This window comes from Silene latifolia, chromosome 4, assembly GCF_048544455.1.
Source record: "Silene latifolia isolate original U9 population chromosome 4, ASM4854445v1, whole genome shotgun sequence".
NCBI classification, from domain to species: domain Eukaryota; kingdom Viridiplantae; phylum Streptophyta; class Magnoliopsida; order Caryophyllales; family Caryophyllaceae; genus Silene; species Silene latifolia.
The window spans coordinates 86,660,365-86,683,045 of NC_133529.1; the positions used below are offsets into that span (position 1 = coordinate 86,660,365).

General features: G+C 36.3%; 1 protein-coding gene across 1 annotated transcript; it reads left to right on the forward strand.

Moving 5' to 3' along the window:
• The first annotated feature begins 2,813 nt into the window (after nt 1-2,813).
• LOC141651721 (uncharacterized) lies at nt 2,814-3,514 on the forward strand. Its single transcript, XM_074459421.1, has 2 exons — nt 2,814-2,942; nt 3,026-3,514. Exons 1-2 carry the CDS (start codon nt 2,814-2,816, stop codon nt 3,512-3,514), a joined length of 618 nt encoding a protein of 205 aa, XP_074315522.1.
• The last annotated feature ends 19,167 nt before the right edge of the window (nt 3,515-22,681 follow it).

The following is a 22,681-nucleotide window of genomic DNA, read 5'->3' on the forward strand; positions in this document are numbered from 1 at the left end:
TATTTTTCAGAAGATAATGAACAGTGGAAATCAGTAGAATGGGTCAGCATCGGCTAGCCATAGTGGAGCTAAGAGTAGTGGGAAATTATTTATGATGGGAAAGGAAGCTGTTGAGGAAGATGCTCATGTTGTCACGGATACATTTCTTGTTAATTCTGAGCCTACCTTTATTTTATTCGATTCGGGAGCTACCCACTCTTTTATTTCAAGTGAGCATGCTAGGGCTTTAAAGATGAAAGTATATGATAAAATGAAAGACCTAGTTGATAAACCTTCGGAGGATTCCATATCTTGTAGCCGTGTGTATAGAGATATGTTGATTAAAATTGGGGAAGCCATCTTTTTGACCAATTTAATTGAATTTTCTTTGGGTGGTCTTGAGGTAATTTTAGGGATGGATTGGTTGAGTAAATATAAAGCCTTTATAGATTGTCACCAAAAGAAAGTAACTTTGAGTGGACCTGAGGGAATAAAAGTATCTTACAAGGGATTCGTAGTTAAACCAAAAATAAAACTTATCTCAACAGTCACCTTAAAATCTTGTTTGAGGAAGGGAGGTGAGTTGATCTTGTGTCACGTGAGGGACACGCGGGAGGAGGTGCCTGGGGTGGCATTTATACCTATTGTGCAAGACTTTCAGGATGTGTTTACAGATGAGATTCCAGAGTTACCACCTCAGAGGGAAATTGATTTTGGCATTGACTTAAAACCTGGGGCGGGACCAATTTCTAAAGCACCTTATAGGATGAGACCAAAGGAGTTGGAGGAGCTGAAAAAGCAAATGGAGGAGTTGTTGGATAAGGGCTATATGAGGGCGAGTGTGTCACCTTGGGGAGCACCTGTGTTATTTGTAAAGAAGGAAGACGAGAGCATGAGGTTGTGTATTGATTACAGAGAGCTCAATAATGTGACCATAAAGAATCGTTACCCTTTACCTCGAACTGATGATTTATTTGACCAGTTGAGTGGGGCTGGGATATTTTCTAAGATTGATTTAAGGTCGGGATACCATCAGTTGAGAATTAAGGATGTAGATATTCCTGAGACTGCATTCAGGACAAGGTACGGACACTACGGATTTGTTGTTATGCCCTTTGGATTAACTAATGCACCGACAGTCTTTATGGACTTTATGAACCGTGTGTTTAGCCCCTATTTGGATCAATTTGTAGTTGTCTTTATCGATGATATCCTGGTGTATTCTAAGAATAAAAAAGAGCATGAGAAATATTTGAGGATTGTGTTGTAGACCTTGAGGGAAAATAATCTTTATGCTAAGTTGAGCAAGTGTGAATTTTTGTTAGAGAAAGTTGCCTTCCTAGGTCATGTGGTGTCTAAGGAGGGAGTGTCAGTGGATCCAAGCAAGATTGAGGCAGTGTCCAAGTGGGAGAGACCCAAGAATGTGGTGGATATTAGAAGTTTTCTGGGGTTGGCTGGCTATTATAGGAGGTTTGTAAAAGACTTCTAAAAAATAGCTAAGCCTTTGACTACCTTGATGAGGAAGGAGAATAAGTTTCAGTGGGATGAGAGTTGTGAGACGGCATTCCTAACCTTGAAGGAGCGCCTGACTACAGCTCCTATTTTAGCCTTACCTGAAGGGAGTGATAATTTTGAAGTTTATACAAATGCTTCGAAGAATGGTTTGGGATGTGTGCTAATGTAGAATGGGAAAGTGATAGCTTATGCCTCGAGACAGTTGAAGTCGTATGAAGCTAATTATCCAACTCATGACCTAGAATTGGGAGCACTATTTTTTGCCTTGAAATTGCGGCGCCATTATCTTTATGAGCTACTTTTAAGGTATTTTCTGATCACAAGAGCTTAAAGTACATTTATACTCAGAAGGAGCTAAATATAAGACAGAGGAGATGGATAGAGTTAATTGGGGTTATGACATGGAGATAATTTATCATGAAGGGAAGGCTAATGTGGTGTCAGCTGCCCTTAGTAGAAAATATGTTCATGTTTTATGTAGTGCCATGTCTAGGGTGAGGTTGCATGTGGAGGTGGAGAAGATGGGCATTTCTATGATCAAGAAGGGAGAAAGAATAGGAGATTTGACCATTGAGCCATAGTTGTATGCTGAGATCAGAGATAACCAAGTGGGAGATGCTCGGGTGGCACGGTGGCGAGGCACCGTGGGTGATGCCGTGGAGGAGGGCGTGATGAAGCGGTTTTATATGGGCAATGATGGTAGTTTGAGATTTGATGGGAGATGGTGTGTACCTGATGATGATGAATTAAAAAGAAAGATTTTAACTAAAGCTCATTCTACTCCATATTCTGTTCATCCTGGAGGAGATAAGCTATATAAAGATTTGAAGAAGACTTTTTGGTGGCCTAAGATGAAGAAAGAGGTTGCTGAGTTCGTTGCTAGATGTTTGGTTTGTCAAAGAGTAAAGGGAGAGCATAAGCGACCACAAGGTAAAGTTCAATCCTTGGATGTACCTGGGTGGAAGTGGGAAAGAATTTCGATGGATTTCATTTTGGGGTTGCCTAAGACTCAGAGAAGGAATAATATGATATGGGTGATTGTGGATCGATTGACTAAGTCAGCTTACTTCATTCCTATGAAAGATACTTGGAGTAAAGCTGAGTTGGCTAAAGCGTATGTCAAAAATGTGGTGAAGCTTCATGGTGTGCCGAAGGATATTGTTAATGATCGTGATTCAAGGTTTATATCTAAGTTCTAGCAAGAATTGCAATCTTTGATGGGGACCCAGTTGAAGATGAGTACAACATTTCATTCAGCTACAGATGGTCAGACTGAGAGAACTATTCAGACTTTGGAGGATATGCTGAGAGCTTGTGTAATGGAGTTTGGTGCATCATGGGAAGAGAGGTTGGATTTGATTGAGTGTTCATATAATAACAGTTATCATGCTAGTATTACGTGGCACCTTTTGAGGCATTGTATGGAAGGAAGTGCAGAAGTGCAGTGTGTTAGGATGACAGGGCAGATACAGTTGTGTTGGGACCTGAGATGATACAGGAAATGGTGGAGCAAGTGCACATTATTTGTTAGAAGACGTGTGCAGCACAGGATAAACAGAAAAGCTATGCAGATTTGAAAAGAAGTGACATAGAATTTGCTATAGGAGATAAAGTGTTGCTTAAAGTGTCTCCTATGAGAGGTGTGATGAGGTTTGGGAAGAAAGGGAAGCTGAGTCAGATGTACATTGGGCCATATGAGATCTTAGACAGAGTTGGAGAGATAGCCTACCGTTTAGCATTACCTCCAGCTTTAGATAGAGTGCATTATGTTTTTCATGTGTCACAATTGAGGAAGTATGTGAGTGATCCTACTCATGTGCTAGAGCCTAAGCATATTGAGATTGATGAGCAATTGTCCTATGTTGAGGAGCCTAAGGAGATTTTGGATAGAAAAGTGAGGAGGACTCGTAATGGTGAGACATCATTAGTGAATGTTTTGTGGTCTAATCATAAGGTGGAGGAAGCTACATGGGAAGCTGAAGCTGCTATGCGAGAAAAGTATCCTAGTCTTTTTCTTTGAGTTAGTTGGTTACGAAGACGTAACCCTTTTTTTAGAGGGATAGGATGTAACATCTCGTATTTTATGACATTTTATGATAAGTATCATGGTAACAGTATCTTGTGAGGAATTTATTTTAAATTAATTTGAATTGTCATTTCAGTTACTTGGGTGTTTTCGGTGAACTTCGGGGACGAACTTCTATTTAAGGAGGGAAGACTGTAATACCCCGTATTTTAGACGGTAGAATTATATTAAAATATATTTTAGATGATATTTAGTAATTTAATTAATTTAATAATTAAGTTGTAAGAGGAAATAAAATAATTAAATAATGCTTGAGACGGAAATAATGTTGGGCCGTATTACACGTGTAAGACGTGTTTATTGGGTATGGGTTCAGAATTGTAATTATATACTACAAATATGGAGTAATTAAAAGAAAAGGAAAAATAAAAGAGAATTGTTTTAAGGAAACTTCCTCCCTATTTCCTTCATACTGATGCGTGCATTTTATATAGTCTTTCTAAGCCTTATTTGTACGCATTTCTATGCATTTTGTGTAGTGTTTAGCTACAAATGTCCCCTTAATTGTCTACTTTTGTTTCTCTTGTCCTATTTGCAGAAATGAACCTAAGAGAAGCGGAATCAAGCTTAGAACATGTCCCTATGCATGCATTTAGGAGATGAGTTGAGTCGGAGCTTGGAAACTACTATTTGGTGATGCGCGTAGAAGTAACTTAGCTAGGCGAGCAAAGGAAGAGCTTCATATTACTAGTGCCTATATTGAAGATCCATATCTAGAGTTCTACAAATGATAATCAGGTGATTCAAATTTTATATGAAAGATTATCCTCTTAGCTCTCCAACGCCACCAAAAACGCCTGATTTGCCCACGTAACGAAGAAATGGCGGTCGTTTGAAGTTCAGTGCGCAAAGCAGGAATTACGCGCTAGAAACCACTCGATCGAGTACTATATGTTAGAAATCTATATCTCATTGCTTAACATATTCATATATGTTTTAATTAATTTAGTCATAAAATTAATTACAAATCTTATGCATGCAAACTAAAATAAAAGAGATAAGAAAATCAATTTCTCACCAAATAAATTTCGGTCAAATGGGCACCAACAAGATCTCCTTCTTGTTAGTTCTTGAGCTTTCCAATATTGGATGAACATACATGACCTCAAAATAGAAGCCCTCCAATTAGTTGCACCCAAAACTATCCCTTAATTCCACAAACTAATATGTACTAGATATTTGTAATGTGGTTTACCTTAAAATTGATTACTAATACTCATATATTACATTAATAATTTTAGTAATCTTTTGAACAAATTTTAATCAAAAACGCATCTTTTTGATGAAGATTTAAGGAGAGAGAAGAGAGAAAATACATGAACATTTGCATGTGGATTGAATGGTAGTGTAAGAATAATAAGATAAAAGAACTAAAACTCCTCTAATAGGAGTAGTAGAGCCGGCTAGCAAGAGGCCAAGGGAGAGCATCTTGCTTTTCCTTTTTGTCTTATCAATATTGTAGGTGTAAGGCTATGTAATAATAGGTATGATTATAATAATTTTAGGCATTAAAATAATACACCCATTATCCTCCACTACCTACAATATTTCGGTCCATATGTAAAATGGACTACCATTTTATTTTGTCAATTTGTCACTTGTCACACAATATGTCACATGTTATATAATACATGTTATTAATTAATTTAATGCATATTTATCACATAAATAGCATTTCATGAATTAATTAAATTACATACAACAAATTGACTAGTGATACTTGATCACATAAATAAAATGGGTCATATAATTATAATTCACAACTTCTTGTAATTATAATTAACCATTCATTCTTATCTTTATTGTTTCTCAAACAATAAATAATTTTAGTAACAAAGCATTTTATTACTAAAATAAATCTTATTTAATCCCATTACAATAAGATATCAATATTCTCTCTCACAAATTGAATTGTTCAATTTTAAGGAATTAATTAATCTGTATCGGTATACAACTAATTAACCTTTTCAATTAAGGGAATCGTCCTTTAGGTGTGACCTCAAGGGATCAACTGATCACCACCGTCGCACGACAGTAATGTCAAACTCTAGCCAGCCAATCATTACCGATATGTATGGACCAGTTGACTATATATATTATGTATCATCCCTTCCGTATTCTTGTAATGAGATTTAATAATGATATTTAAATCATGTGATCGCACTGTTGTTGAGGACACATTTCCCAACAATCTCCCACTTGTCCTCGACAAGTGTGCGTCACCAATTCTCTTGTCCTATTACTATCTCCCACTCAATGCAAGGTGTCTTTAAGGTCGTACTTGCAAGTGATCATATCGAGAGTGGTTTCCTCGATCTGGAGAATAACTGATTGACCGGATTTATCTATCATAGATACCTTCCGAGCATGGCCACGCATTTCCAGTTCATTACTCCTCGAGTGGCCCTGAGATATTGTTTTAACCCTGACAAGGGGGTGGACAATTCCTATCGCACTTATTCCCCTTCGACTAGCCATAGCCATTATAACCCAAAATATGCCCATTTGACCCCATTTACGAAGGTCGTAGTAACACAAATCAAAGTTAATCTGAAACTGTGCCATCTTAGGCAGTCTTTAGTCAAAAGAATCGACTCATTAGAATACTATAGTAGCTCTCGCCACGACCAGGCTATATAAATTTGCCAGAACTCTATAAGCGGTCACTGCCCGACAAAGTGTTCCTAACAGTCTGCCAATGTGATCGACTAGTCATCTCACATGACTCTATGGCACTTGAACTTGCCATCAATCGCATCACACTCTAGTCACTTCGAGATTTCACCTCATACAAGTGACTATGGGCGAATACAATGCTAATCCGTGTTCACTTTAACGGGGTTCAATTGTCTCTACAACCCGTTTGGATGTAACAAAGTATAATAAAAGAGTTTTAAAGAAAAACTCGAACGACAAATGCGATTATCACATATGAATAGTCAATGCCTGATTACTATTTCATGTTCTATAATCTAATTTGATCTTGTATGTAGTTGTTCATTTCAATTCAATTGAAATGACATGACTCATCATGTTTAGCCTTTGAGAAGGCTTTGGTTAGTAGGTTTTATCAACTTCTTGTACCTTACTCATCCTTACTACATACTCGTTTTCCTTTGTAATGTCTACATTTGCATCACAAAACTTTCTGAGTACGTGTCGATATCCAATCAAGACATAGGTCCTCTAGCCTAAGAATAGCTCCCTCTGTTTTCACAGTGTGCGGGACTCATCCTCTTGCACATCTCATGATTGCAAGTGTACTCAATTTCCGTTATAAATATCTCTCATTGTTCTTTATTGCCTAGAACGATTCTAGAAAATCTACTTCTTAATTAACATAGCCACAATGGTATCTTAACCATCCTAATGTGTTTTGATTATGGTTTTGTCAGAAACCATGTGCAATCTCAATTGTCAATTGTCACTTGTGTAACACCCTTACACAAAATTGCATCATAAACACTTTGCTTTACTTCCTTAATGCTTCTGCAAGCACTTAAGGGTAATCTTTATGGCTTACTTGGTAAAGATTACTTAAATTCGATTTTGAAAACAATTCATCATACTCAAAGTATATGAAGTGTTATACATCATTACTCATTTAATTGATCCGGCAGCGGAAGCAAATGAAATCAATCAAATATGTTCAATCTAATTGAACTAGTCATGAATCTTATCAACATAAGACTTCTTATTGACGCTAATATCATGTGGATTTATCTTCATAAAACCGGATATTCAAGATGTATTATAATACTCCAAAAGTCTTAAATCATTCGCAATGATCAATATGTCATCCACATATAAGACTAATTAAAATTTTCGTAACTCCCACTAAACTCCATGTATAAACACAACTTCTCGACTTATCGAGAAAAGTTTTATCACATGATCAAAATGTTGATTCCAACTCATTGATGTCCTACTTAAGATTCTCTCTTAAGTTTCACATTATCTTAGGATTGTAAGAATCTATAAAACTCATGACATGTATTGAATACATTCCTTCTATTGAAGAAGTGGGTTTTAGATTCACTTGTTGTATGCATATCCTCATAATGAAACACAATCCTTAAGAAGATCCAAATAGACTTAAGCATTTCAATTAGTGCAAAACCCTTTGCAACCAATCTTGCTTTGAAATATCTCTTTATTAGTGCAAAACTCTTTGTCACTAATCAAGCCTTTTAATTTCGGATTTTCATGGCTCTAAGCCTTGTATTGAGTTGTGACTTAAACACTCTTATGTAAGTCATATGTTCAATCCTTTCTAGAAGTAATCAACTTGAATCAAACAATTTCTTTTGTAAGTTATAAGCTCTTTACTTTCTTAAAAGTAGCATGAATTCATCATTTTTAACAAGTGACGAATTTAACCTCCTAGGTTTTGAAGAAACAATGTCTTACACGAAATGTCTCATGTAGCCAAGAAAGACCAGTTTCTTGCGACATAACATTCTTTGTGGCTCTTGAATAATTTCTCCCACTCTGTCTTCTAGAAATAAACTTGTATTTTAGAAAGACAGTTTCACGAGCCGCAAACCCGTCGTACTCGTGATAATTGAAAAGGGAAAAATGAGCATTTGTTTCTTGTGAAAACTTACAAACATGGTACCCTTACCATTTCATATCTCATATGATTCGATTTAGTTGAAAAATAATTTAGACAAAAATGATAAAATCCCCAAAAGGATCAAGTAACTCAAAGTAACTTGATTGAAGTCCAAACCATATCGAATAGCGTTTGATTTCTTATCCAACCACACATTATTCCATAATGCGTGCTAAGAGAGATTAACTTGTGATACTATATCACATTTCCTTTGGCTTATATCAAAGTCTTCACTTTGATAATCCCATCACGACTAAATCGTGATTCCTTGAACTCTTTAAACTTCTTCAAAGAAATTTTTTTTTTTTTTATTTACCTTATTAAGTGAACACATTAGCGTCAACTTAAATCGTTGGTAAATGAAAATGATCAACCTATTTTGGATCGATGATTTACAACCTCGTTCTCCTTTTCAACCAAAAGGCACGAGACATCTTGCTTTGAATACAAGATACGCATATACCATAAGATCTAAATGGTTTCAAGAGTACTCGATAACTCTTTGCGTTCATCATTCCAGAATCTAAGGTTTAATCTTGGGTTACCAATTTGAGTTTTGCATCATCTTCATGATATATCATTCTAGTTTGGTTTAGAATATAATCACCTTGATAATGGGCTAGCCATACATCAAATCGTGGTGTATAGGGTCACAAAAGTGAAACCTCTTTTGTATCTTAACAAGTTTGTATTCTTATTTAGAGTTTATGTACTTAATAGTCATAATTAAGTACAACTCTAAACCCAAAAACTAGATTGAGGACACAATGACTCTATCTCTCGACTTCATTGTTGCTAGTCGTCATATTCTAATCATCCTATGTATCAAACATAATGATGAAAACCTCCACTGGTTTCTAATATTGACGAAATAGTAAAATTTATGTCAATCAAATAAAATTTAAAGAAGAAGGTCCCATTAGAGGTCCCACAACTAACTTGTTGATTCTTCAATAATTTGGGGTAGTTTCCTTTCTAGTGTCCAACATTTAAGACAATGGAAACTTTATCAGTCGGGATTGATAGGTTTAGTATCGTTATTTTCAATAACTTTACTTTTAACATTACCTTGTATCAATTCCATTATTATCTTTACTTCTTGAACCTCGTCCTCATCTTAACGGTTTAAGAGAATGCTCCCACTCATTTCAATGAGTCTTTGCTTTGAGAAGCAAAATTGAATTCATGAAGATTACTCTTCATTTGTTCGTTTTAGTCTTAAAACTTTTATTGAAGTGGTTGCGTTATTTTGGTCAATTACGAATTCTTACAAATCTAATTACCAAAACAATTTATCGCTTCAAGGTACTTAATTCAATTAAGTATATGAAACATAATCCATTGTAAGTAGAAGTGTTAGTCAAGAATCAAAAACCTGTTTGATAATGAATAACTTTAATCTATACTCTTTACAAGAGATCCTTACAATGGATAATTTGAGGTTTTAGAGGCAAATTCATATTTGTCTTTAGTTACGATGTTTTAATGGAGATTTGAATCAAAAATCGAAATGATATCGTATATAAATTGTGGTAAAGAAATAGAACAATATAATAACGGAATAGTGGAAAACTTAACATTTATCGTTTTATTAATACTTGTAAATAACAAGTAAAGCATTTACATAGTGACCTCTACGCAACTATGATAAATGATTCCGAGATCCAAATTCATATTAACTTGGGCACGGGGTAGCCGATGAAACCCTTATCAATATAACTCGGTGGATTAACTCTTTAATCGATTCTACTTTTAGAACTCTCGGTCGATAAAATTACATTAACATTTATCTTTAGCCCAAAACACATCCGACAAGGGCACGGGGTAGCCGATGAAACCCTTATCAATTACTTTTGTTGAGTTCAACCCAAATTTCGAATAAATGTGTCCATGATCCAAATTCACATTAACTTGGGCACGGGGTAGCCGATGAAACCCTCATCAACATGAATTCGGTGGATTAGACATTTATCACCCACTTCCCCTACGTAACAAGGTTTGTACCCCGGGGTGGCCGAGTGCACTCCCTCGCGAAATAGGTTTTCATGGTTTCTACTTTTTGGTAAGGCTAAGTCTCAATTGTTTATTTTAGCGAGAGGTCATGTCAATTTATTATCTATCACGTTTTAAGTGAAATAAATCGGTGAACTACGATAATTGTAATTGACACGGTCGATAAACTCGATTAAAAGATAATGCATGTTTTAGTTATGGCGATTTAGCGATGCATGCGACATATAAATAAAATGCAAAGCATAAATTAAATCCTAGTATGGCCTTCCTAAAATAGAAAATCTAATTAACTATTACATATTCGGAAACCAACTCCATTGGTCCCTTGAACTTCGGTTCTTGGCACGCATCTCGAGGTAACACCGTCTTTATGTATCGTCTTCCTTGAGTGACACCGTCTTCAAGGAACTCCGGAATAATTAAATTACATAACAAATTACATAATTTCCTATTATACATTTGTAATTAAAATAAAATAAATCTATTAAATTACAAAACGGTGATACGAGATCACAATAAATTACAACCGAATCGATATTCCCATACATTTCGGGTAATACCAATTAAAAACTAAGGCCATACTAAGTAAAATTACATAATTCAAAATTACATAAAATAAAATTATGACAATCATAAATAAAATGCAGCATTATAATATGTATGAACATGCCCAATTTTATGCTAAATCGCCTTTAAGGAGCCAATATCGTATATTACACGGTTTTTACGGATTTGTGTGATTCAACGTTTTATAATCACGATAATTACATAAATTCATATTTATGCACAAGTTAATTACCCTAACTTCTTAGGACTCAAAATTAGTCTTCAGTAACTATTTGACTATAATTAACTTATATTACTTAAAATTGTTCATTATTGGACTCAAAATTACAATAAAATGCTATAAACTTCAATTAAATCACAAAAATTGAAATAAATTTGAAATTTGAAATTTAAACTCATGAACATTCTGGAAAAATACCATGACACTCATAATGTTCAAAAACTTAGGTTAAAAATTTCGAAAGTTATCGGGAAAAACAATGTTGCGGTTTATCGGATTTATGAATAAAAATCATAAAAACATGAGAAAAATTATATTCATCAACTTTTAAATTTTAGATCTGAAAAAGATAATAAAATGCAACATGTGACGTTTTTCCTTAGTCATGAAGTATGTTTTAGCAATTTTTCACTAATTAAGTCACTATTTATGCTATTTTTCATCAAAAATCCATAAATCATGCATGATGATTTCATTATAGCCTATTATTTTACACACATCTTGTAAAATTGCATGTGACAACATACTAAATTTCTATGACCAGATTCGAAATATTTCTCATATTAACCTATTTTTCATTTAAATTCGATTTTAAACATGAAAAATCCATATTTCGAGCATAAGAACTCATAAAATTATGAAAATTTCCAGATCATCTAAAAATAATATATGTGAAAACATATCCAAAAACCACTGGAAAATTCGAAGTTTAGCTAATTTTCGTCCAAAAATGACATTTTTATCATAAAAATCACATTTCAATGCCAATATTATATAAAATGAACAATAAAATCCACAAATTAACCAAAAAATCCTAAATACATTTTAGGATCAGAAACTTTAACATGCAAAAATTAATTTCGTGATATATCATAATAACACAAATTTATAAGTTTTATATGTTAATCGTATAACTCGGAAAAACAATAACCGATTTGCATGCAAACAACCTTGTGCTCTGATACCACTTGTTAGAAATCTATATCTCATTGCTTAACATATTCATATATGTTTTAATTAATTTAGTCATAAAATTAATTACAAATCTTATGCATGCAAACTAAAATAAAAGAGATAAGAAAATCAATTTCTCACCAAATAAATTTCGGTCAAATGGGCACCAACAAGATCTCCTTCTTGTTAGTTCTTGAGCTTTCCAATATTGGATGAACATACATGACCTCAAAATAGAAGCCCTCCAATTAGTTGCACCCAAAACTATCCCTTAATTCCACAAACTAATATGTACTAGATATTTGTAATGTGGTTTACCTTAAAATTGATTACTAATACTCATATATTACATTAATAATTTTAGTAATCTTTTGAACAAATTTTAATCAAAAACTCATCTTTTTTATGAATATTTAAGGAGAGAGATGAGAGAAAATACATGAACATTTGCATGTGGATTGAATGGTAGTGTAAGAATAATAAGATAAAAGAACTAAAACTCCTCTAATAGGAGTAGTAGAGCCGGCTAGCAAGAGGCCAAGGGAGAGCATCTTGCTTTTCCTTTTTGTCTTATCAATATTGTAGGTGTAAGGCTATGTAATAATAGGTATGATTATAATAATTTTAGGCATTAAAATAATACACTCATTATCCTCCACTACCTACAATATTTCGGTCCATATGTAAAATGGACTACCATTTTATTTTGTCAATTTGTCACTTGTCACACAATATGTCACATGTTATATGATACATGTTATTAATTAATTTAATGCATATTTATCACATAAATATCATTTCATGAATTAATTAAATTACATACAACAAATTGACTAGTGATACTTGATCACATAAATAAAATGGGTCATATAATTATAATTCACAACTTCTTGTAATTATAATTAACCATTCATTCTTATCTTTATTGTTTCTCAAACAATAAATAATTTTAGTAACAAAGCATTTTATTACTAAAATAAATCTTATTTAATCCCATTACAATAAGATATCAATATTCTCTCTCACAAATTGAATTGTTCAATTTTAAGGAATTAATTAATCTGTATCGGTATACAACTAATTAACCATTTCAATTAAGGGAATCGTCCTTTAGGTGTGACCTCAAGGGATCAACTGATCACCACCGTCGCACGACAGTAATGTCAAACTCTAGCCAGCCAATCATTACCGATATGTGTGGACCAGTTGACTATATATATTATGTATCATCCCTTCCGTATTCTTGTAATGAGATTTAATAATGATATTTAAATCATGTGATCGCACTGTTGTTGAGGACACATTTCCCAACACTATAGTGCTCGATAGAGTACTTCATGTCCTCGATCGAGAGGTGCCTTCTTGATAGTGCTCGATCGAGTACTTAATGTCCTCGATCGAGAGGGTTTTGCTAGGAGTTACTCGATCGAGGAGTTCTAATATCCTCGATCGAGTACTTTTCTATCTGACGCAAGATTTTAATATCTTACTATCGTATCTTAGGTAAATAAATATCTCTCCTATAAATAGGAGAGACTCAATTAGGTTTATTTATCTTTCATTCGACTTTTATCTCAGCTTTTTGGGTTCGACGCTGCTCTTTATTTTCCGGATCTCGTTCTATGTAATCTTTCTCTTACTCTCCTTCTATTTAATCTATTTCTCTTTTGCACATATCTTATTATTATGTTTGTTCTTGCTTTATCTTTCGTTATTGTTTTATTAGTTATTATGCGTAACTAGTCCCTTAATGCTAGGATTAGGGGAGCCGTGATAGTAAAGCAATGAGGCGATAATTGGTGTAGGAGGTTTTGTTGTGAGAATTGTTTGATAACAATATAACTGTAATTATTAGGTTAAATGCATGCAACTGAAATAATTATATTTGTTAAATTCAGACCTAGATCGAGAGATTGGAATGAATTGACCTGTTATGAACAATAGACTACACTAATGAGGGCGAGAGCTAAGTTAGTAGTATTCTACGGCGGATAGCGGACCGAGAGGACCATTCCTTTACAATTCTCACATCAGACCGATTGACCTACCTTTAGCTGAATTGTGTAATATCATGGTGAACCGACATCCTGGCATATTTATTTCGATCTGATTAATCTACTATTTCATTCCTTGCCATTTAATTTTAGTTTGTTAGTTTAGTTTAAACAACTCAAACCCCCCGTTCCGTGACCATAGACAGACTGAATAACGAGTAGATAGACCGCCTCCCTGTGGATACGATACCCGACTTGCCTCTGCTGCATTAGTTAGAGCCTGTTGGTTTTATTTTTGATAGGGTTGCGACAGCCTTGTCAAAATTTGGCGTCGTTGCCGGGGAGGCAACTATTTTATTTACTTGTTTTTTTTTGTCTGTCTTTAGCCTCAAGAAATTTATTCCTTGAGGCAGTTCTTATCTTTTTCCTTTAGTGTTGTTTTGATAGGTCCTACAGGTCCTACCTAGACAGGATTCTAGGAGAAAGATTATCAAAGGGAAGGCTTGAGTACCTTTGATTCTTCTGTCAAGATGTCTAGCGTCTCCAGAATTATAGCACAATTTGAAGCTCAGAATGCAAGTTCTGACAAGCTGGAGAGTAGACAATCTTGGGGTAGTCCACCTCAGTTCTATTCTATGGTGCAACAGGTGGTCTACTGTGAGAGATGTGTTGCTGTGGGGCACAATGCTGCCATTTGTCTGCGGGGAATGACGAAGTCTATGCGTTTAGGCAGCGTAGACAAGCTAGGCATTCCTTTGTACATGTGCCGCCATATCCATTTCAGCAACGAGGCTATCAAAAGCCTCCATTTATCTGGCTGCCGCAACAACAAACTCCTCCTCCTGATAACCAGAAAGAAGAAATTATTGAGTTGACGTCTATAGTGAAGTCACTTGCGCTGCAAGTGCAAGAGATTATGCAAACTAAAGACGCCATTATCAAGAGACTAGAGACTCAGTTGGCTCAAGTCATTGCCGAGCAAACTTCTTCAGATGTTGAATATACTGTTCAAGAGAAAGTGAACAATGCAGTCTGGCCTAGCCTTGTTCAAACAGTCGATCGAGAGCCCTACTTTGCTCGATCGAATGAAATTACCGAGGAAGTACTCGATCGAGAGGGTAAAAGTTCTCGATCGAGCAATGAGGAAAATAAGATCCTCGATCGAGTGACACAAGTTGTTCGATCGAGTAAAATTGCCGAAAAAATTTCTCGATCGAGTATCTTGAGTGCTCGATCGAGTAATTTTTATGCTGAGAACAATAACTTTTCGTCTAAATTTAATTCGGACGATGATTTGCAAATAAGGTTAATTCCTTTGTTACTTCTTATACAGGTCTTGACATGTTGAAAGACCCAGGAGGCGGGCACCATACGTTGAATTTAGAGACTGGAACAGTATGGATTGATGACCCAGGTGGAGGTTTGGATGAGGCTAGGCCGTATAAGAAGAAAGCGCGCGAGGATGCCAAAGGTGGAGGCTATGTTGCTGCCAAGAGTCGATGTTCTTCCAATTTTTTGTTGTGGCGACCAAAAGTAAAAATTATGGATGCTGAAGGGACTGCATTCAGTCAGAAACCTTGTTGTGGGCCATTAATTCTTCTTGGTGGATGAAGAGGAGAAGGTTGAGCTGAGACCTATCTGAAACTAGCGCTGTCCGGGAGGCAACCCGGAGTTTAAAACTTTTTAGTTGATTTTCGAACATTTCATTTTTGTTGTGTGCTTAATAATTAGTGTTCGGACTATAAACTGTGAACAATTTAGACTTGGTTTTTGGTCGCCATTTGTAGTCTGCAGGTACATCTCGACCGAGTCTTTTTGTTCCTCGATCGAACACTTCCGCGACCCATTGTACTCGATCGAGTACTATATCCTCTCGATCGAGTTCTCTGTTTTTATTCGCTTCCAGTGATGCTGCTATGAAGCTATTAGCGACCTCCCATGTTGCTGGCTTGTTTGGGGAGGTCCCTACTTCGCGTTATCTTGTAAGTTTTCCGCACCTTCACTCTTCCTTTCGGTTTGCATTTCCTTTCCCTATTTTTTAGTACAATGGGGGCCTTGTACATTTTGGTTTGGGGAGGGTATATGCATTCATATCTGTGTCTGCATACTGTTTTTATTGCATTTCTGTTATCACGTTTAATTTTCCGCTTGCATTGTCTTTTATTTTCAAAAAATATGAAAAATCTCATAAAAATTATAAAATTCAAAAAAAATCAAAAAAAATTCATGTTTACTTTTGCATATAGGTTGAGTCGGAACGGTGTATTTCGATGATGAAATTGCACTACATTTTGTCCTTTTGCTTAAGCCTTGCATAAATTAATATCTTTTAGCTTTGTCTTTTGCATAATCTGCGAGTTAATGTTAAATTCAGCCGAACAAATAGACTTGACCTGATAATTTTGGCAAACTACTTATATATTCTATGTTTTAGAGCCTCAATAACTGGTGTCATTTATGACCAGTTCATGTAGGATTGTGAGTAGTTACTCCTTGCATAGCATGTATCATTAATTTGCACGTATATAAAATTCAATTGCTTTTTGCCTGCATACATTCAGGTTTGTGGTTGGTGTCACATGCAGGGAGGTGCTTACATTCCCTTTTTCTTTCATTTTTTACCCATTTAACTCCACATTTAACCAAATTTGCCTTTTGACCCTTAACCACATCTCAAATATAGCCTGCCTTGTCAAGCTAATTTAGTGATTGTTTCTGCGGTATATTGTTTATTGAGCCGAATTTAGTTTGCTTTGAAAATCGGGAGTTGGTATTATGGAGAAGGAGGATGATGAAAAAGAAAAAGGAAGTTGAAAAATGAAAGAAAAAAAATAGAAAGAGAAAAAAAAAACAGAAAACAGATGAGAAAATAAAGAAAAGAATGGAAAGAAAAGAGTTGAATAAAAGTCGATTTTGCTCCTATGTTTTATCTTTATCTTATGAGGAGTATGTATTTGGTTGAGTGAGTTTGTATGCCGAAATAAATGGTATTTGTGTTTCAGTTTTGAGATGGTTATGAAGCGGATATTGTCTATATTGGTTTTATTAGGTTACTAGCTTGGCTTATTACCTCACATTCCCAAAATATTTTGCCTTTTCCTACCCATTGCCTCACTTTTCCATACTTTTGTAAGCCCTCGGCTGTGACGGGACCCTGTTTGGTTAGAATGTATGTGTACGTAGCTAGAATTGTTTATCATATTAGTTGCATGCACGTTTATGTCGGTCGTAGTTTAGGTGAGCGACTATTTTTCTTTCTCTCTTATATTCATTTTCTTACCCTTTGCTTCATGGGAGAAAAGTGACCCGTGAGAGTCCATTATCAAAAGTCTTGCAAGGTCGATAGTTCAGCTTTATTATAGACGTCTCATAACTCGTTTGCATTTGACTGTTTTGCTATAAGTATTAGTGCTTGCATTAAAATGGTTTAAGTGGGCATTTGTAGCTAGCTCATTGTTTTTATTCCGTTCCATTAGTTTTACATATAGTTTGCTTGGGGACAAGCAAAGGTTTGGTTTGGGGAGGTTTGATGCGTACATTTTATATAGTCTTTCTAAGCCTTATTTGCACGCATTTCTATGCATTTTGTGTAGTGTTTAGCTACAAATGACCCCCGAATTGTCTACTTTATGAACCAAAGAGAAGAGGAATCAAGCTTAGAACATGTCCCTATGCATGCATTTAGGAGATGAGTTGAGTCGGGGCTTGGAAACTAGTATTTGGTGATGCGCGTAGAAGTAACTTAGCTAGGCGAGCAAAGGAAGAGCTTCATATTACTAGTGCCTACTTTGAAGAGCCATATCTTGAGTTCTACAAATGATAATCACGTGATTCTCACTGGAGATGAAAGCTTATCCTCTTAGATTTCCAACGCCACCAAAAACGCCAGATTTACCCAAGTAACGAAGAAATGGCGGCCGTTTGAAATTCAGTGCGCAAAGCAGGAATTACGCGCTGGAAACCACTCGATCGAGTACTATAGTGCTCGATCGAGTACTTAATGTCCTCGATCGAGAGGTGCCTTTTTGATAGTGCTCGATCGAGTACTTAATGTCCACGATCGAGGGGTTTTTGCTAGGAGTTACTCGATCGAGGAGTTCTAATATCCTCGATCGAGTACTTTTCTATCTGACGCAAGATTTTAATATATTACTATCGTATCTTAGGTGAATAAATATCTCTCCTATAAATAGGAGGGACTCAATTAGGTATATTTATCTTTCATTCGACTTTTATCTTAGCTTTTTGGGTTCGACTCTGCTCTTTAGTTTCCGGATCTCGTTCTATGTAATCTTTCTCTTACTCTCCGTCTATTTAATCTATTTCTCTTTTGCACATCTCTTATTATTATGTTTGTTCTTGCTTTATCTTTCGTTATTGTTTTATTAGTTATTATGCGTAGCTAGTCCCTTAATGCTAAAATTAGGGGAGCTATGGTAGTAAAGCAATGAGGCGATAATTGGTGTAGGAGGTTTTGTTGTGAGAATTGTTTGATAGCAATATAACTGTAATTATTAGGTTGAATGCATGCAACTGAAATAATTAAATTGGTTTAATTCAGACCTAGATCGAGAGATTAGAATGAGTAGACCTGTTATGAATAATAGACTACACTAATGAGGGCGAGAGCTAAGTTAGTAGTATTCTAGGGCGGATAGCGGATCGAGATGACCTTTCCTTTACCCTTCTCACATCAGACCGATTGACCTACCTTTAGCTGAATTGTGTAATATCATGGTAAACCGACATCCTGGCATATTTATCTCTATCTGATTAATCTACTATTTCATTCCTTGCCATTTAATTTTAGTTTGTTAGTTTAGTTTAAACAACTCAAACCCCCCGTTCCGTGACCATAGACAGACTGAATAACGAGTAGATAGTGACCGCCTCCCTGTGGATACCATACCCGACTTGCCTCTGCTGCATTAGTTAGAGCCTGTTTGTTTTATTTTTGAGAGGGTTGCGACAGCCTTGTCACATACACTTATATAAATACTTTATTCTACCTACCCATAATCATATAACAACATAAAAACACAAATAATTGATCTAAGGCACGGGAGAAAAATCTAAGGTAGAAAAATAAGAGAATTCATCCAATTATTATCGTCTCAAAGTAACACCGTCTTAATTTATATTTATATCATCGTATTCAATTAAATTATTGTTTAAATAGCGTACTGACAACCGTGAACAGTGTCGTTACCCTCAATAGTTGCCCTTGACCATGGTGATGCTAGTGGGACCAGCCGTGGCTTTTGTCGACCAGCGTGGGTGGTGGAATTGGTGTCTAAAGGGGGGGCTGTCGCGGATTTAAGACAGGAATTATGACTTGTATGTTTGACAAATAAACGTGGGACATGGGTAGTTGACTAAGTCGTCTAAGGGCGGTCCTAATGGTGGTGTTGGGGTGGTCGTAGGTGGTGGTTGGTACGGTGAGCTGTCGGGTTGTGGTGTTTGTATGGGTTGTGTGTTATATACGGGTTTATGTGTCATTCTGGGTAGTCGTGGGTTGTTGCGTAGGGTCGTGGCTTATGGTGGGACTACCGTGGGTCAAGGGAGACCACGGTGGTGGCCACAAGGTGTTACGGTGGTGGTAGGGTTGTGAGTGTGCATATTGTGTTAGTTTGTGTCGGGTTTTCGGGGCACTGTCTAAGGCGTAGTTTTGTGGCCTGGTTAGGACGGTTCAGGAGGTTGTTAATGATCGTTGGGATTGGCCGTGGCGTGGGCTAGTGTGTGGTAGGATTTGGTGGTGCTGACGGTGGCTAGGGGTGTCGTGATAGATGGGTTTTGGTGAGGGGTTGAACACGGTTTTGTCGTGAGTATGGATGGTGTTTGTCTTCACGTGTTTTCACGGGAATGTGTGGTTGTGCATGGGTTTGTTTCATTTAATTATTAAGTCGGGTTTATGTAATCAATTACACGGGAAAAATAATTAATTAAATTAATATAATGAATTGAATAATTAATAATTAAATTATAATATCTCGTTTAGGTGACGGTTTTGAAGTAGAGTACTTCTAATTATTTTATTGGACTGCTTTATTGGATTTGCCGCTGAGGTAGGTTATCTATTCAACTTAAATGTGTATTGGTGATTTATCAGTTGAATAATAATTGGAAATTGGATGTTGATTGTTGGAGGATTAATGAATATTTTTTATCCGTTGAAATATATTATTATCCGCATTGCATATTGGTATTGTTGTTGTTGTTTGAGTACCCGGACCAGGGGTGGCGGGTTATATCTGAAGAACCGGACCAGAGGTGGCCGTATATAAAAGGGTGTCTCGGAGTTTGTTATTGTTGTATAAACCGGACCAGGGGTGGCGGTTTATACAAGGGTGTCTCGGAGTTGCCATTTGTTTTATGGGTGTCTCGGAGATGTGTGATTATTGGAATTGTGAACGGAATTGAGTATTTGAATAATTGAATTGTTTTATTGTTGTATTATTCTTGTTGTTTAGATATTTCTATTCAACCGTTAGGTTGACCGTGTATTCGTTAAACACCTGTGACGAACCAATAATTGGGGATCAGATTGATTTCAGGTATTTGAGCAGGCTTAGAAGGGGAGTTAAAGGGCGAGAGGATATGGCATTTACTTAGCTGTCTAGATCACCTAGAAGAAATAACAATATTTCTTATTCATATTATTTAGTTTCCGATGCAGTTGTATTTATTAATTTAAGTTATTTATTCTGGATAATGTAATAAGGTCATTTAAACATTATATTTATTTAAAGTACTGTGGTTTCGTTTTCCTTTGTATTCACTACCTCAGGAAACTAAGATGGTAACACTTTCATTTATCTAGGAATGCCTAGTAAAGGCTCTTAAATAAACAGGGGTGTTACATGGGACCTCCTCTTTGATTTGATGTGTGATACAAGTGACTTTGCATTAGGGGCGGCCTAGGGTCAAGGCAAGACAAAAAGCTTCATCTTATAGCTTATGTAAGCAAGACCTTGGACAATGCTCAATGCAATTACACTACCACAGAGAAAGAGATGTTGGCGGTAGTGTACATTTTTGAGAAGTTCCGGCCTTACCTTCTTTATTCTAAGGTAATAGTTTACACGTATCACACCGCTATAAAGCAACTTATGGTCAAGAAGGATGGTAAGCCGCGGTTGATACGTTGGGTATTATTACTACAAGAGTTTGATCTCATAATTAAGGATAAACCGGGCTCCGAAAATGTTATTGCGGACCACTTGCCTAGGTTGACAAAAGAAGCATGAGGGAAATGGCTACCAGATTACTCTATCTTGGCTATCACGCACTCCGACCCTTGGTATGCAGATATTGCTAAATACTTGAGCTCTAGTTTTATTCAGGAAGAACTTGAGAATCAAGATAGGAAGAAGTTGAGATATGAGTCAAGGAGGTATGTTTGGGAAGACCCTTTCCTATATAGAAGTTGCAATGATGGCATCTATAGAAGATGTGTCACTCAGGAAGAAGGGAAAGCAATCCTTCAAGCTTGTCATGCTACAACTTATAGAGGCCATTTATCTACCTCTAGGACCCAAGCTCGTGTTCTTCATTGTGGTTTCTATTGGCCATCATTATTTAAGGATGCTTATGCTTTGGTTCACTCTTTTACTCTTGTTAAAGAAGAGGAAACATTGGGAAGTGGGATGAGATGCCTCCAAATAATATTTTGGAAGTTGAACTCTTCGATTTATGGGTTGTAGACTTTATGGGACCGTTTCCATCCTCATTTGGCAACCAATATAATTTGGTTGTGGTGGATTACGTGGCCAAGTGGATAGAAGCTATTGGTGCACGCCTGCACCTTCTAATGATTCGAGAGTTGTCACCAAGCATTTCAAACACTACATCTTTCCACGATTTGGAGTGCCTAGGGCCATGATAAGTGATGGTGTTCGACACAAGGTTGCTCTTGCTTACCACTCCCAAACTAATGGACAAGTGGAGGTGTCAAACCATCAAATTAAGGCCATTCTTGAACGTGTGGTAGACAAGTCTAGGAAAGATTGGAGTGCCAAGCTTAATGATGTACTATGGGCACTAAGGACCGCTTACAAAACTCCGATGGTTTTTGGTAAATCGTGTCACCTTCCTCTTGAATAGGAGCACCGTGCAAGATGGGCTTGAAAGAGCTCAATTATGATTTGTAGATTGCGGGAAACAAGAGCTTTCTTCAACCAAATGAGTTAGATCATAAGGAAAGTGATAAATTTAGGGGACAAAGTCCTACTCTTAACCTCAAGGTTCCAATTATTTCCCGGGAAATTGAGATCCCGATGGTCGGGACCCTTTAAAGTAGTGACCGTGTTTCCCTATGGTTCACTTGAATTGAGGAACAAAAAGGGTGAATGTTTAAAAGTGAATGGGAAACAAGTGAAGTACTTTATGAGGGTCAACCTATTGAGACTCGAGGTGAAGTTGACTTAGAAGATCCACCATCCTTGGGGGATGAGTAATTCCGATCTTGAACAAGCATTCAATTGGTGGAGTTCCACAAGAACCACCATTTGTAAATATCATGCATGTAGGTAGACAATAGGAGAATTTTAAACCATCATATTTGGAACAATTTGAGTTGGTGACGGGTTGTCACTTGGAAGAAGGTCGAGGATTCGATGAAGACCACAAGCATAACCTTCAATTGGCCAAATCCCGACATGATACGTCGGTTTGAAAGAGGTAAACACGCATTTCGAGGCCAGTTAAAGAAGCGGTATTTAAAATTGCAAGAAAAAGAG